Source organism: Alligator sinensis, unplaced genomic scaffold, assembly GCF_000455745.1.
Source record: "Alligator sinensis unplaced genomic scaffold, ASM45574v1 scaffold46_1, whole genome shotgun sequence".
Classification (NCBI taxonomy): domain Eukaryota; kingdom Metazoa; phylum Chordata; order Crocodylia; family Alligatoridae; genus Alligator; species Alligator sinensis.
Window position 1 is genome coordinate 211373 of NW_005841907.1, and position 18015 is coordinate 229387.

Genomic DNA, 18015 nt, shown 5'->3' on the forward strand with positions numbered 1-18015 from the left:
CCGAGTGGGGAGTCAGGGGGGTTTAATTCCCTTCCCTGTCCCCACTTTGCTTGAGGCTGCTACCTGGGCTGGCTCTGGCCATGCCTCCTGCCACATGAGCAGCCAGCAGAGAGAAAAGTTGGGCAGACCCAGGCTGGGGTCCTGTGCTGGTGGGAGAGAGGGGAGACAGGGGAGTTTAATTCCCCTCCCTGCCCCGCTTTGCCTGAGGCACTTCCCAGGCCGGTGTCTGGCCATGCAATCCCCTCGGGGACAAATCTGGCAGGGGGTACTTACCCTTTCCCCCTCCAGGCACATCCTGGCTGGGGTCCCTGTAGGCCAGGGTGGGGGTTTAAACCCAGGGCCTGGCTATGCTCCAGCCCCCGGTCCACTTCCCTCCAGACATGTGGCTGCATTTCCAGGATCAAAAGAGAATGCCTATTGTCTTGCAAATTGGTTCAAACTATGACAGGTAGATTTACCTGGAAAGATTGAATCAATTCAGGCTTGGGCTTTTTGAACATCTGTACTTATCCTTTTAGTGGGAAGGGATATTGGGTAGTGCCTTTCTTACAACCATCTTTTCAGTGCAGCATCACAGAAGCAATGTTGGACCAGGGAACTGGACTCATAATAACTTGGTTCTTGCTTTGCCTCACATGCTTTTAAAGATTCATATCTAGTTATAATCTTGTAAGACAATAATAATTAACACAGGGATCACAGGATACTAAGAGCATTCAATTTTAAGGCTCTTTTTTAGCTTCTGTCATGTTTTCAGTTTAACAAAATCACCATGCTCCAGAGGATCTTTATGTCAATTTGAGGCTTTGCCCTGTAGTTTTCACTGAACTGGTAACTGCTAAAACTAGCCAGGGAAATATATTCCACTTTTTATGACTTTATGACTCTTTTGAGGCAAATACATAGCCAGGAACAAATATTGCCTTGCATGTTTCTGACCTGTAATGCAGAGCAGCCTCAGCTTTCAGTGCAACTGAGAGCAACTTCAGGGCTGAGGCTCTAAAGTCCCAGCAAGCTCTGTTCAACCAATGTGGCTTGTCAGAAAGCAATGGTATTCCATCTGTACTCCATTTCCCTGACACAACGCTTGTGCTGGAGTCGGTGAGAGGAGAAAGTATCAAGCAATTAATTGTGAATGGGAGATTTTCCTGTACTAAGTTAATTGCTAGGGAGTCAGTAGCACTGTCTTCTTAAGGGCTGTTCTCTGCTGGAATAGCACAATCAAACTAAAGGATACAGAGAATGTGGCCCAAAGCACTTAACATCCAATTCTGCTCTGAAAAGTGACTCTATAGAACATGACCTTGTCATCTGTTGTTGTTGTCTGCTCATTGTTTTCACACCAAAATAAATTGAGCTGGGTTCTTTCCATCTCAGATGATTCCAGTGACCAAAATTGCAAATATTCTTTTAGTTTATTTATTTCAAACTATTTACACATGCTTATTTTAAATACACACATACATGCTTTCAGGTGATACAAGCTTTACTATACTATAGTTCCAAAATCCATTTAAAACTCATATAGAAAACTCTCATTTTGAAAGCTCAGTGTTATTTTAGCTTTACCATATCAGAAAGGAATACTAAATGATCAAAACCAAATTTCTTTCTTCCACATTTTGAACAAACATATAGTCAGCTCCCTGAGGCTAATGGAAAAATCTCTGTTGACCTAATGGGAACAGGATAAGGCCCACAGATATTTTCTTGCAGGCACTGGAATCAAAAGCTTATCCTCTTCTCGCTGACTTTGCCTTTTTACGGTTATGATCTGTGGTTTACCTGTCCTTTCACTATTTGAGGTATAAAAGCGTGGGTGGTGTTACAGACCAGATCCTGCTAACTGCTGAACACTTACTTCAGGGTTCTGAGTGCTCTTAACTCTGAGACCAATACTATTGCAGACTTCGAAAGATTTTAAGACTCTTTTGTACACATCTGGTATATCAAGTAATTCACCCTTTGCTTGGTATTGGGCACGATTTTGCTGTGGTGGAAATTTAAACTGTGTTTGTAAAATGCATAATTTGGATAGAAATTCTGAAGTAAAAAAGTTATCCCATTAACTCAGCATCTAGAAATGTTCACTTGTATTGGACAAACCTGAAAGAGATTGATAGTTTCCATGTGTTGATATTTGGCCCACTTGTGAAGTCCGTATTCAGCCAAGCTTTTATAGACTTCACTGGACGTTTTCCTTGTATAAACGCTGCAGGATTATGGGTATTGTGTATTTGGAGTTCACAGCCATGCAGTGTAAAGTTATTGTGCAAAGTAATTTTACTTGGAATTGTGTACCCATCTAGCTACGGGCAGATTTTCATTACGTAGTTTTCAGTTTGCAGGGGCAAATAATTATGGGTTCCCCTTTTTATCCAAAATTATTTCTTGCCATATTTTGTCTAATTTGTATCTTTACATGGCTGATTACAACAGCACATCTGGCACCTTTATAGCTAAATTGCCTGAACAGAAGGCATACAATGGTTACTGAAATTCAAGTGGGCACAAAAATGGTGACCCAGAGTATTTTTATACCTTTTAATGTAATAGCTTTTGAATAAATTAACACTTTTGTTGCTTAACCCTCTTTCCAAGGGATGGCTTGAAATCATATGAGATTATGCAAATACTGAAAATACGTCTATTAGACCCTCATACAAAACAATGAGCAGTAAACCCACTGTAAGCTCCACATAAGTGGAGGAACACTGGGAAACCAAGGGGATTGACTTGCTCTGCAGAACTCTAGTCCTGGCTATACCTATTCTAATGATAAATAACACAACTCTCATATTGAAAACAAAAAATAACACTCCTTATTAATAGCACTCAATTGTTATAACACAATAGCTTTTAGGCTGCACGTACTGACCTGAAGGAAACATTGCTTAGTTCTTTGTTCTATGTGTTTTCCTTTTCTGTGCTGTTTTATGTTCACAATAAGACCCCGATCCTATGTTACATCTGCCACATGGACCCCTGCACCTATTCAAGCCTCTTGGAAGGACTTCTCATTAATTCAGGGTTATTACTGGCAGATCTATTTGCAGGATCAGGGCTTAAGTCAGTAATGAAAATGCCATTTCTCAGCAATAGCAGCTTTACTTTTCAGCCTTGACATACTAGCCCATTATGAAACATTAAATATTTTAGCAAATGAATTTGATCCTGGAGGGAAAAACTTCATTCAGAATCAAAGGCCAAACCATAAAGAGACCTTTCACAAATCAATCATTTCAAGTCTTCTATACAATGTCAATAGGAAGTCTTCTTGGGATAAATATTTCCCTGTCAGCAATGATTCATAAGCAAAAGTTTTGAGTAAACCATATATTTTATACATTTTCTTTGGTGTCCACAGAAACATGATTATCTATCTGTTTTTCATTTGATGTAAATCCACCATTCATGTTGGCATATAATGACTCAGATTTTGTTTCTGTTTCATCTTCTTCTTCAGTGAAGTCTGTTTTTGTTGTGCCTTGACATCTTTTGTGTGCTTGGTAGGCTACGAATCAATACATATTTTGAATTAGATGCACAAATCATAATGAGAAGCTGGAGAAGCTACTGTAGTAAGATGTTGCTGTAAGGCATTTATCATCTTAATACTAGCTATTGTTCTCTAAACAAAGTCTAAGTTACACAAAGCCTTTAACCATAACTTATCATTGAACAAGTTTGTTTTAAACATAAAGAAAAAACCCTGTATTGGGTTTTGTTTAGGGCTGATTTTTATCTTGGCTATTTGATCAAGTGGTGTGTTAGGTGACTGGATGGTTGTTATATTTAGAAGGTTGCATTAGAATGGGGAAGGCTCCATGCCAGTGGTTCTCAGTTGTAACTGAGCTGTGCTTAGGACAGGCGTGGAACCAGTGGGGCAAGAATGGTTGATGCCACAATTGCATTCCTTGGATTATTGGCTGAGGCTGTGTTGTAGGTTTGATGCCACACCCTGTGGCAGTGCTGTCGATGGCAAGCCAGAGGTTTAGTACCAAATCTCACAGTCTTGCCTTTTGCTGAGAATAGCTAGGAGATTTGCATTGTGTGCACTGCCAGGAGGGTGTTGGTAGTTCCAGAGAGTCTGCTCTGAGGGTAACACACAACTCTGAAGGAAGTTTTTTCCTGGCTGGAGGTTAATTACAGTGAAAAATTCTTTGTGGCAAAGGAGAAAGAAAATTGCAAATGGGAGAAAACACATCCATCATGCTAGCATCAGGCAGATGGAGACATTTGGGCCTCCTGTTTCTAGGGCATTTAATTGCATTCCTAACTAATTTGTATGTCATATCCCTTCTGTGTACACCTTAGGATGCCAGTAGGGCTGGAGGACACACAGGGAAGCACATTAACAGTTTAGTAGAACTGGACAGTAGTTGCAAGTGGTGGGTTGGTGGGGGTAAATGTGGGGCTAAAGTGGCTTTACTGGTCTTCCTTCCCAACCCTGGGCTGCTCTGAGGAGTGGAGAGACAGATGGCATAATCCTGACAGTTGTGTTGGTTAGTCTGGAGTATAGTCACTTTTCTAGGTGCCTTACAGGCTACATCCTGCATCTCTGTAGTATTACATGCTGTGCCCAACTGCAGACATAACCTTACCACCCCAGCATTGGGACATGTGAATAGTTACTGAAGCCTTACAGCCATCTTTCAATGTGCCTGTGTCAGGAGACTCTTCCTTGCCTGGAACTGAGACTTTTGGAACTGTTTTATATTGCTCTGGCCTACTTACATGCCATGAAGGCCCAGACATGGGGTTGAGGATATCACTGTGGAAGGGTAAGCTAGGGTGTCTCTCTCTCTAAGGATTTATATGCCCTGTGTTACTGAAGTGCACACATGCCTCAGGACCTTTCATGGATTTTATGTTTATGACATCCCTATTTTCACAGCTGGGAAGCAGAGGCATTAAGTGGACTAAAATCACGTAACAAGTTTGTGGCTGAGCCAGAAACTGCATGCAGGTCCCTTAAGGTCCCAGTCTATTTCTCCATCCCTTACAGCATCTTTCCTACCTTTAGTGGGTTGTAATAGCAGCTCAGAATAGCTAGATACGCTGTGTCCTGGTCACATATCCTCTGCACCCTGGTACACATCCTCTGTGCCTTGGCTACTCCTCTGGTATGTTTTCCAGAGGATTCTTACAATTTGGTGTATTCCTGGTGGCCAATTCCAGGTGGTTTAGAATACCTTTAGGCATCAGCTGGAACCCAGAACTGAGATTTATGTCTTTTTTTATATGTTGTATACAATGAGGATCTGGATTATTATTTCATTTAACCATTTTTCTTTAGTTATTAGTATTTTTAAACTGCCCACTCATATTCTCGTGACTATCCACATAAAATAAAAGTACTATTAATAATAAAGTTATCAATGTATAGTCACAGTGTTCTGAAGGAAGATGTCTGTGGCTTACCTCCTAAAAATATCAGTGCAAATAGCATCTGGAAAATACTGTAGATAAGTGGAAAAGTAAACATCTGTGCAAGCTGTTGAGGGGTGAAGGAGAGCTGCACAATCGTTGTACACAGCTGAGTGTTCTGCATGCCCGTTTCCAAAGCTACTGTACGACATCTAAGGGGAATAATACAAGAAAAATGTCATATCCTCTGGCATCAATGTACTCTGCAGAAATACAGATATGAAAGAAACATACGGCCAAAGGTAATAGATCAGGAAGAACACTCCAATTCATATAATCCATAAAATATTCCACAAGTCATGCACCTCAGTGAAGGGTATGCATTAGAAAGAACATTGTTTGCAAGTGCACAAAGCTCTCTGCATTAATGCAGGGTTTTCTTTTACATTAATGTCTTAATTGTAACATCTTCCTCCTGATGGTGCCTCACTGACTATGCAGTGAATTTGGAGTCTAATCCAATGTTCATTGAAGTCAATGGGAGTTTCTACATAAAAGTCAAGGGGTCTGGGATCAAATAATTAGTGGTACACAGGAAAGTTAACAAACCCCATAGCATGAATTATTGGACAGGGCAGGGAAAAAAATTGAACGAATGGGAGTATAGCCACATTGTAAATGAAGGGGTGAATGCAGGTCATGTAGCATGGGTAATACCAAGGATCCTGGTTTTCTCTGACAAAAAAAAAATCCCAATTTTTTGGATAAAAAAATGTAACCTCAAATCCACATTTTCCTGTGTTTAAAATGAAACACCACTATAGATAGATATAGATATCAGGTAGGGAAGTGGTGGGGTGGGGGAGCTGCAGTGCAGACTTTTACACCACTCTATCTATATATAGTGGTGTTTCATTTAATCACAGGAAAATGTGGATTTTGGGTTACTTTTTTAAATCTGAAAATTGGGGATTTTTTTTCTCAGAGAAAAGCAGGATCCCTGGTAATAATAGTGATGCAGTAAAAGTGAAAATTTCTTTGTTGCAAAGGAGAAAAGAAATTGCCAGGTCGGGGAGGGGGGGAATACATCTGGCATGAAAGTGTCAGGCAGATGGAGATACTTAAACCCTCTGCTTTGAGGGCATTTAACTGCAATCCCAATCAACTTGTAGGTCAGATCCCTTCTGTGCACACATGTTGGGGAGTCAGTGGGGCCTAGGGACACATAAGGGGAAACAGAGGGACAGTTTAGTGAAATTTGAGAGAAATCAGAAGCCATAAAGAAAAAAAGTCAGAACATAAGTCCCATCTTAATGCATGTTCATAGGCGTTGTGTCAAGGAGAGGGAGATTTGGTGGAGTAGCTAGGTCTTAGGAGTTTATTATCACTGGTTAATCACTAAATAAAAATATCAGTTATAGGGCCAATTTTCTTTTATGACTGGAATAAGATTACAAACTCTGAGTTATAGAGCAATCTGTACCTGTTCCAAGATTGACCAGAAATGCGAGCCAGGAAAAAGCCTAAAGAGTAACCAGCAGCTGGAAATATGGTCCCAATGATCCACAGTTCAGGGGAAATCGTCCAGGAACCCTGATACAGTATTCCTCCAACCACAGCTATGAGTATTATGAGAATTGCTCCAACAATGGAACCAACCTGAAGGGAGAAAATAAAGGGATAAGTAGAAGAGACTGTGGTTCAATCAAATAAACTGGCCACAGTTTAAACATGCATAGTGGTATCTTTATTATATTCATATTCAAAGATACTATGCATAGCTCTCACAGTTCATTTTAATATTGGCACTCAAAAATTGGGTAGTGTACTAAGGGTGATGTAACAGGTTACCTTTAAACCATCATAAAGACACTTAAAATGGTAGCATTCATGCTTTAAAGTGTGTTAAACTGTACTAAGTACTCTCTAAGTGTATTAAAGCTAGGTGAGGGTTATCTTTGAGCTGTTCTACCTAGCTTGAGCTAGGGTATTGTTAATGTGCTCTATGGAGAAAAAGCAATTGACTTGAAGTCATCCGGTATCTCAAGATGCAGGATTCCCACCCCTCTCCCCCTGACAAACTTTCCCCCCTCTCAAGCCATACTGCCTAGGGGGTTGTACTGGCCCCAAACCAACATGTCTACCCACCTCCAGCAGGTATGACCTCAACCTACATGGCACCACACTGCTGACTCCAAGGACCCCAGGAGACCCAAACCAGGCCCCCGGACTGGGGGCTGAGCACATGGCCCTTTCCTTAGAGGGCTAACCCTTTGGCCCACATCTGGGCAGCTTTCCCCAAGCCAGGAGAATTTGGGGGGGGCGGGGCAGTTGGCTTCCCTCCTCAGCTTCTAGTGTTCCTGGGAAGGGGAATGAGGGAAAGGGCTGCCGAGAACCGACCATGGTGAGATCATGGAGCCCAGGGTGGTATGTTTCCCTAGGTTCCATGCTTAATTCCTGGGCTCTACTCCCAGAGGGGGATAGAGTCCTGGCTTTTGGCCATGCCTCTGCTCTCCAGGCCCTCAAGTCACACTTGTGCAGGTCAGAGATGGCATTAAGCCTTAATGTGTGACTCCTCTGAAGCGGCTCGAAATTTAACACTAACATTCCACAGATTGAGAATGGTTTAAAGAATAACACATAACAGCAGCCTTAGTAAAAGACCATTTGGAGGTGTATAACTGAAAGATTTGTGGGTGTCTACACTGCAAACTCACCATGTCAGGCAGCAGTGCCCTCAAACATGGCATACCGTATTTCATGGTGTATAAGTCGATGCAGTGTATAAGTCGACCCCATTTTTCTGATTTAAAAAGTTAGGTTTTTCATAGATCTGGTGTATAAGTTGACCTAACTTTTTGGATCAGAAATTTGGGGTTGATTTATACTGGCCCCTGCACACCCTCACTGCAAGTAGGACACCTAGGAGGTGGATACATGTGAGATCAACACTGCTGGAGGCGGAGGGGCTGGGGCTGGGCTTGGCTGACATGGCCCAGGTTGTACTGCTTGCTGGGGCCAGGCTTGGTGCTTGGCTGGCACAGCCCAGGCAGCACCACTCTCAGGGGCTGGGGCCAGCATTGCCTGGGTCGTGCCAGATGACTGCTGAGCCTGGCCCCAGTCCTGGCCCCTGCAAGCAGCATGATAGAGGCAGGCTGGGCAAGCTGAACTCCTTGCCACTGCACGCAGGCAGGGAGGGGGGAAGGCAGCCAGCTCCAGTGCATGTGACTTCCCCCACACCCACATCCTCCCCTACACCCACACCCTGCCCACCCAAGCTCTGTGCTCCCACCACCCCCCTGAGTGCAGACTCCATGCTTCTGCCAGCCTCAGCCTGACACACTGCACTGCAGCTCCCCCATCCCTGCCACTTCCCTACCTGATGCCCTGAGGGCTGGAGCAGGGGGACAAGGAGCTGCTGGATGCCAGGACAGCTGAGTACCCTGGCAGCTGCAGCAGTGGCAGCAGCAGCCCTGCCTGGAAACTGTGTGCTGGCCCAGCCAGGCCCTGGATATGGTGTAAAAGCTGAGGTGGAAATTTAAAGGTCAATATTTGGGCTTCAAACCTTGACTTATACACCGTGAAATACAGAAGTACATGCCCTCCTGATATTGAATCTATGCAGCTTAATTCATGTAGGCCATCTAATTAGCACTGCTGAGACAGTGGAGAGGCAATGTTAATATAGCAAACATGCCTGTACTGGCTATGGATATGCAAAATACCTGTGTAGCTGGGATTGCTACTGCCTGGCTGTGTAAACTTGGGCTGTAGACATCCCATTAGTTTTAATGGTTTTTGGTGGAGCGGGGGGGGTGGTCTATAAGAATCTATAATAATAATAGGCTTATTCTGTCTGTCAAGAGCACTCTGATTGATTGTTTTGGCAACTGAAACAACCAATCAGAGTGCTCTGGATAGACAGGCTAAGCAGGCAAGTCAGAGCTAGAATGAAGCACTGGGCTTCTCCACTGTGGAGCAGGCAGGCTCTGCCAAAGGGAAAAAAAAATGTGGTGAGGGGCCCAATCCTTTCCCCCCCTCCCCCTTGGAGCTTGCCCAGCTCTCCTGCAGCTGGGGGGCAAGCTGCTGGCAGGCCCTGAGCTGTGGGGGCCCCCGGTTCTTCCCTCCATGGCAGCAGCACCCCTGGGACCACCCTTGTGGGCTGCCAGTAGGTGGGTGCTGCCCAGGGGTGCTGCCACCGCAGAGGGAAGCACTGGGGTTCCGTGCAGCTCAGGGGCTGCATGACTCACTGGCAGGTCAGTCCCTGGCCACGGGAGAAACAGGCAGGCTCTGAGAGAAAAAAGTAAATAAGATCAGGCCCCTCACCACCTTTTTTTTCCCTTAGTGGAGCCTGCCTGCATGAACTACTTCTGGGTTGCACAGCCCCTGAGCTGTGGAGGGCCCAGTGCTTCTCTCCAAGGCCTCCCAGGGCCATCTGGGCAGGGTGTTAGCTGCACGGTTGCAGCCCCAGGTTGCCAGATCCACCAGTGTGCAGGGTGCTGGATGCCTAGGTATGCTTGTGGAAGCTTGGGCTTGGGTGGCTTCCAGCGCCCTGTGTACTGTCTCTGCCACTTTTCTGCTGCCTGGGATTGCCCAGGAATGGGCTGTCTGCCCCAGGAAGGTGGTAGGAGGGTGGTTGGTTGTGCTGGCAGCTGGAGAAGGTGTTGGAGATGGTGCATGGGGTGCTGGAAGCCTGCTAAACCCAAGCTTTCCTGAGCACACCTGGGCTTCCAGCCTCCCATGCACTGTCCCTGCTGCCTTCTCTGGATAGGGCCCTTGTACACATGAGGAATATCACTGTAATTTGTTATGTAGCAAACTAAAATACATGGGACGTGTTTTAGTTTGCTACATAAAAAAGTCATTTAAATTGAAATATGCTGCCAAATGTGTGTACTGTTACAAGATGTAATTGTAACATGCTGCTGAATGTGTGCACTGTTATGCAATTAAATCCTTAAAAAGGACAATTAAACCACTAAAAGGGGTAATTTCCTCACATGTACAAGGGCCCTTATACAAGGGCCCTCTTATTCTATGACTATAAACAAGTCACAAGGTCAGACTTTTGACAAAATATGTATTTATATTCCTAAGCCTGTTTACACATGGACAGCTTTATGTAGCCTTTTTGATGGTGAGAAGTTTTGATTCCATTAAAGTATTCAGTCAAATGATAACTAAAAATCCTGTATTTAAAGCGATGCTTTTGCAATAAAAATTTAATCACAAATGTTTTGTGGTTTTTAGTAGTGAAATAATGCAAAAATTCCTCTTTGGGTTTTGGACTGAATTTTCTGAAAGAGAGAAATAGGGTCTGGCTGTGAAAATCTGGTTTGATTTTACTTCTTGTATTTTATTTGCACTCTTATCTCCTCATTTGCCATTATCTGAGCTCAAGTCTGTCAGCTCTGTCTGCTTTATCTGGTCTTTACTTGATGCTTCATTGCACTACAGAAGGCAAGCTACGCCTGAATATCATTTTTGATCTTACAGAACCTTGTGTTTGTTTATGTGTTTGATAATAAGCATTTAAAATGGTTTCTTCTTTCATTTAGTGCTGCAAAAATATGTTTAAAGGGCACATCACCAATTTTAAGGTGCCTTTCCCTAACAATGAATATAATAGGAATAAGTACCTTTTTGGACCAAAGACTTGATAGTGCCCACATGTATTAGTAGCTACAGATAAATACAACATGTTTGACATACAGATAATTTTTGTGTTGATCTTGTACCATGTAAAGGGTGACAGATAATGAGGTAAGTGCCTATTCATATTAATTAAAGGATAATTAATGAAAGTTGAGTGTGCTCAGCACCTCTCTGAAACACTTAGAACTTAATAAGATAGGGGCTATAATAATTCCATTTCTGTTAACACTAAATGTAATGTGTAGATCTGGGCAATTTTATTTTGATCATTTTATGTATCAAAAAGTGCTGCTTGGGGGTACTAAAGCTATCTGTGAATGTGGGTTAAATTTTATGACTAATCTGAGCTGGAAAAAGATTAGAAGGTGAAAATTTTTATTTAAACATTTTTAAAATATACCATTTCAGGTTTTTTGTTTGAAAATGAAATAATCGTTGAAAAAATTGCTAAAATGTAATTACAAAAATCGCCAAATTATTTTTTCTTTCCTATTTATGATAATTATATATTTTTTTGAGATTAAACTGTATGGATTATATTTTTTTGTTTATTTAGGTTAGCCCTGCACTGAAAAAAACCAAGTGTACACACACACACACACACACACACACACACACACACACACACACACACACACACACACACACACACACACACACACACACACACACACACACACACACACACACACACACACACACACACACACACACACACACACACACACACACACACACACACACACACACACACACACACACACACACACACACACACACACACACACACACACACACACTATATTAAATCACTCACTGATGAATGCTGGTTAACAATAATGTATGAAATGTATACATTTATAAGCAAGAAGATATTTATTTGTTTTCTGCTGTGAATTTCATTGCAGTTACAACCCTTGTAGTGATGCATTACTCAAGAAGTGCCACAAAAACCATAATCTGGCCTATAATAAATAGTGGTTTAAAAATGTATATAGCTATCATATCTTACCTTAAGTATAATTTTTGCTTGTTTGGGCCATCTATGGTTAACATATATTCCAAGCGAAACAGGAAGGACAAGGGCCACCAGTGAAATTCCTGCAATATGATTAAATCACATTTATAAAAGAAGAGTTATGATGAGGAAACATACAATAAACAGACAGAACAAATTGAAATAGCAGGCGTCTGTTGTACACATACACACGCGTGGACACATTCTTTACTATGAAGTGTATTATCTTTGGCAACCAATTGAGTTAATTGTAATTCTGTTACAAAGTTATGTGCTCACCCACCTGGATTCAAATACCGTACAGCACTTTCAGCTTGTTAATCATTACTATCCTGTGATCTACTATTTATTTATTGTAGTATTACATGTTCATTTTGCCTGCAGGTGTTTCTGTTGGACTATAACAGCACCCAGCTAGAACTTGTTTTGTTGAGGGCATTTTTTCCTTGCTATTGATTTTATAAAACATAAACAGGTTTCATGATTATTTTTTGAACTAAACTTAAAAAGTATATAATAGTGACTGTGCCTGTATGGAGAATGAATAAGTTTTGGCAACAGATTTGGATCCTATAACAGTAAGCATTAAAGGCTCAGTACTGGAAAGCATTTAAGTCTGTTCTGAACTCTAAGTGTAGGCATATTCTCAGTTAATTCAAGCAACCATCCACAATTTCTGCTTTGTGGCAGGCTGAGGTTTCCTGTGTGGAATCAAATTAAGCCATAAGTCAAATTCCTGATGGTGCCTTTTTGTCACTTCCTTTAGATTTCAGGGTTGCAACCATACTCAGTGAGTTTAATTGCACACTTAATTGCAGGCACATATTTAGAGGGCGTGGGGGAAGATTACTTAATGTGCTTCCCTATAGCCTCAGAGTTCCAGATTTGGCTGAATATTGCCCGCAGTTATAAATTGGTTATTTATGTTGGGGAGTCAAAGGCAGCCAGATATAATGCTATCTATATCAAATCCTTGCATCCCATTGGTTACAGAAACCATTACTAGTCCCAGGCAGAACTTTGGCCTTTTTTTTGTTTACTTTGCTGGGTCATAATCACAGGACTCACTTTGTGGGATTTGTGCCCCCCGCCCCAATCCAGATTTAATTCAGGTCAGGGCAAACCTCTAAACCTGAATTATTTTATATTTTCACCACATTTCCAAAAAAGGTTATGACAGCATTCATGTATAGTGATTTGCACAACCCTGTGGTAAGTATTTGTACCAGTTTTGTAATAGTTTTAGAGTTCCATCTTGCAAGATGTGAAGTTATTGAGTCCATTTCAGCTAGATTGTTAAAGGCATGTAAGCACCTAGATCCCATAAATCTACCTTTAAAAATACCTTTAACGTATGAGTCTCTATCAGTCTGACACTGTATGGTGATGGTACAAAAAATGGTTGATATCAAGAAAGGAAGAACATGGAAGACGGGTAAAAGGAAAAGAGTGATTTGCTTGACTCACCTATACTATCATAGGGGAGTACAATTGAGCCAGAGTCTGTCCACATTTTGGTATACACAAAGAGACAAAGTGGCATCATCCCCATTGCCAGTAAGGTAGAACATGTTGTCATGCTGATGCTGCAAAGAAATGAGTTATAGGGTTACAGTGCATCTCATTCTTTCCAGTGGGTCCTCTCATTTTCTTATTGCAGTTTACTAGCTTATGAAACATTGCACAAGAAATGCTACTGGCTACAATCAGTTTGTTGCATATATACACAAAACTGAGTTGAAGAAATCTCAGAGCTCTGCTTTTCCTGAAAAAAGAAAAATTCCAAGTGAAAGCAGAAACTTCAGCTTTATTCTGTTGTATGTATTGTAAATGGTTCACACTGAATTTCCCATGGGTCTTGTCTTGCCTACCTGTTACTGCTTGCATGCACCAATCCCAATGTGATGTTGAGGCTGTTTTGCATGTGTTCCCAGTGGCCTCTCTCAGGACTTCTAGAGACCTGAAGTGTTTGTCCCTATCATGTTATGAGCAGGAATTCTGCTTTTCTCTGATTAACCCCCCCCCCCCCAATTTTCAGATTAAAAAAAGTAACCAAAAGCCACATTTTTCTGTGATTAAAGTGAAACTCTATCTATCTATCTATCTATCTATCTATCTATTGGTGTTTCATTTTAATCATGGAAAAATGTGGCTTTTGGGTTACTTTTTTTAATCCAAAAATTGGGGATTTTTTTTTTTAATTAGATCCCTAGTTATGAGCGAGTCTGGCACTCTGACAAAGAAATAAGCTCCAGTTCACTCACACCCATTACACATGTATCCACACTCTCAAATTTGCAGTGCAAACAGCTTGGCATAGTCTTGAGACCCTGAGCATAGTGCCAGAACACACTCTTGGGATAAAAGTAAGCCTCAAATTTCATAGTTTTTGCATGCCTGGAAGGGACCTTACAGATCATCGTGTCCACCCCCCCTGCACTTGAGCAGGAAAGACTGCTGGGATCGGATGACCCCAGCAAGATGTTGCAGTAACTCCTACTGTCAGAAAACTTCCCTGTTCATTTGTTATCAGTTGTACCACAGTGCAGAGATCTCAACTGAGATTTGCAAGCCTGTAGACACAGGGTGGCCTTATTTCTTCATAGGCATTGATGACCTCACTCAGACCATGATGCAGGCACATCCAAAGGGTTTTCAGTTAACTTGAAGGTGTGCTTGTAGCATGTGTAGATAAACACAATCAATCTAGCAACCATGCTGAAAGCTGCAATGGTGTAGTGTTATCTGCCTTAAAGCTGTGGGGCAGGTCTGAGATTGTACAGCCAGTGCTGAAGCCATGCTGCCATGGCACTATTATTGATGTTTGAGCTAGTTAGATTTAAGCTAGCTTAGCTTGGCTGTGTTCACATGGGCTGCATTCATAGTTCCCAGCTGCAGTAGTGGGGTAGCTTAGTAGACCTACAGTATTGGTGTAGTCAACTGGTAAGAGAGACAAAGCATAGAAGCTTCATAAAATGGGGAGGTAGCACAAGCAGGCTGTATATTCTCCCACCTTCCCAAAAAGATCACTTTGTTATTTGTAGGGTTACTCATGGATGAAGGCATTACAGCATCTGGTTCTTCATTGGAGGAACATATAGCATTTGAGCTGGTTCTTTGTGAATTTCTTAGGAGAGTAAATCTGCTACTATTTTGTTTACCTTAAATACTGTATCTGAATTTCTTGATATGGGGACCATCACCTGACCCCTTACTTTTTCTTGTGGATTTTATATCACAACAATAACAATAACAGTAACTATAACAACAGATTAGAACAATTTGTTTCTTTACAGCTGTTTTAATATATAAGTCTTCCTTCGAGAAGCTTCTTAAAAACTTAGGGCCAGATTCTACTTTCATTTATTTCACTGTCAGTCCAGATTTATACCACTGAGTTCAGTGGAGTTACTCTACATGTATACTTGTGTGACAGAAAGATTTGGTTCTATGGGCACTGTTCTTCCTAGGTGAAATGGGTCAAGACCGTGACAGAATTTCAGCTTTATTGCTGAATTTCCTTCCATTTGTGGTTTTGTCAGAGCTGTACTTTATTGAAATAAAGTACTTTGCAATTTATATTATAGGTCTTTTCTCCACAGTGAGGAAGCTGGTGATTAGCAGAGTTGATTATATACTGTACTAAAAAACCACATCTTGCATTAACACCTGTATGTTACAGAGAAATTCATTGTTTGCATAACATGGAAAAAATGTCTTATTAAAGCTGCAAATATTAAAATTCTTAGCTTGTTCACCGTAGTTTCACATCTCTCCTACTTCTATTAGTTTTTCCATTGCTAGTTCAGACTGGCATATAATAAATTGGATGAATGCTGTAATTTATGATACTCTGTGGGAAGTGGAGAGACTATGATGTTTATTTTAGAACAAAGTAATCAGGATTATTTAAAAAAATATTGCTCATTTGTAAAGGCTGTTAGAGCTAAAGAATTAAAAAATGCATCTTGGGATTTCCATCAAGAGCAGGGTTCAATTCTACCCTGTGTTTGATGTCTGTGAACATGCCAGCTGCCTGACATATCACAATTTCTGACTTCACAGAGTCTTGAAGTTGCAGCCAAGTGACCTGCCACTGAGATCATCACATCCACGAAGGAGCTTTTTTCATTGCACCCAGTAGACAGGACTGCACCAGCTTGTGGCTTGTATCCGATAAAGCATTCCTTCAGTTTGAAAATTTTGCATAGTGCTAGAAGCAGACAGAATTATCATGAATAATTTTGGTTTTTGTTAGCTATAAAAGGGTAAACTTTCCAAGCCTACCCATTTTGTAGAACATGAAGGTGGATAAATATTTTTCCATTAGTGATTTCTTTAATAGGACATTAGATTAAAAACTGGTTATTGCCTTATGCTATATTCATTGACTTTTGCTTATAAAGTTCATAATAATTACTGAAAGCCTCAACCAGGCTTCCAGGCCTTAATGTGCTTTGAACTGAACAGATATGTATAGTCCCTGAAACAAAATTTACCGTACTGAACAAAAAAATTGTCTCTTTACGGAGGAGAGGCTCTTACCTTAGATCCATGTCACCATCTACCCAGTATGCTAGGATGTTGGAAGAAGTTCCACCTGGACAGCATCCCATGATGAGCACTACAACAGCTTGAATAGGTTTCACATTGAAGGCAATAGACAGCACAAAGCCTGTGAGAGGCATAATTCCAAACTGACAGAGGAAGCCCACAAAAATACCCCATGGTCTTTTTATGTGCCCCCAAAATTTTTTTATCTCCACATTGCAGCCCATGGAGAACATCACCAATGCCAACATGACTGTTAAGACAGTACTTAAAATTACATTCAAAATCTTGTTAAAATTATTCTCAGGTAGCACACAAGATGTGCCATTGCAAATGGTAGCATTTGCAGAACAGGTTGAAATACCTACAGTTGAGTTTGCTGTCAAACTCTTTGAGTACCCATAATAAAATTTCTCTAAAAGTTGGTGCTGCTGCATTTTAAAAAATAGATATAAAGAAATAAAGAAAAGGGATAAGCAGGTCCAAGGCAAACTTTTAAGTCCTCTGTAAAGGCTTGCCTATTGGTGGCTCTTTTTAAGTGACGTGATAGGCAATAAAGGGCAATAAATACTTGAACTGATACCAAAAACCTAAGGGTTTGGCCCAGTGCTGATTCATATAGTTGTAAGTATGGTACTAGCTTCATATAGTGGCAAATTTTAAATTAATCATTTATTCACATGATAAGATGCAATTGCACACTGGAAGAACAGCCATGCTAATATTTAAAGATATGAGCTAAGTTTCTGGAATCATTTAATACAGAGAATGAAAATCATAGGACAGAGAGAAATTCAAGACTTCAATCTTTCTTGCATGTAATTTGACTCTTTCTCTCACACTGACTTCTCTTGGAGTCAGAGCAAGAGGAAGAGTCATGCTGACTCCTTCTGGTGTCAATGGTGTGATGTAGAATCAGTCCTCCTCGCTAACAAAACTGTAAGTTTGGGGCTCAAGCTAAGTAGCATGATTACTAGAGTTTGCATACAACTGCACTTCAGAGGAACTTGGGGTACTGCCCTTACAAAACCAGGTACAAGTACTTTTTTTTTGTGTATGCACAACATACCATAAAAATACCACACATAAAACACCCTTGGTTTTCATAAGTTCTGCACATAGGAAGTAATGTAAAGCAAGCTTCCTTCCTTCCTTCCGCTTTGGACGCTTCGGACCAGGCTCGCTTGGAGCTGTGTGGGGCGATCCCGAGTGTAAGACTTCCCGGCTTCCTATCTCTTTTCTTTCTTCACTCCTACCTGTCTAAAGGTCTCTAGCCTCTGTTTTTTTCGCTTTCTGACTCTTTTCTTTCTTTTTTTGCAGCTTTTCCCCCCACTTTTCTCTCCTCTCTTTTCCCTCCCCCTCTGCTTCCGGTTTCTTTGTCTGTGAGACACTTCTTGCAGCCTTCTCTTTTACTGTCTCTT

At 41.3% G+C, this 18015-nt stretch overlaps 1 protein-coding gene across 1 annotated transcript; it reads right to left on the bottom strand.

Moving 5' to 3' along the window:
• Positions 1-3330: 3330 nt before the first annotated feature.
• On the bottom strand, positions 3331-17240 carry SLC10A2 (solute carrier family 10 member 2). The gene is given in 7 exon segments (XM_025197853.1): positions 3331-3514; positions 5425-5582; positions 6854-7029; positions 12038-12126; positions 13511-13629; positions 16589-17091; positions 17094-17240. Coding segments are annotated over 7 exon segments (1365 nt in total). The 3' UTR covers positions 3331-3341.
• Between the last annotated feature and the right edge of the window lie 775 nt (positions 17241-18015).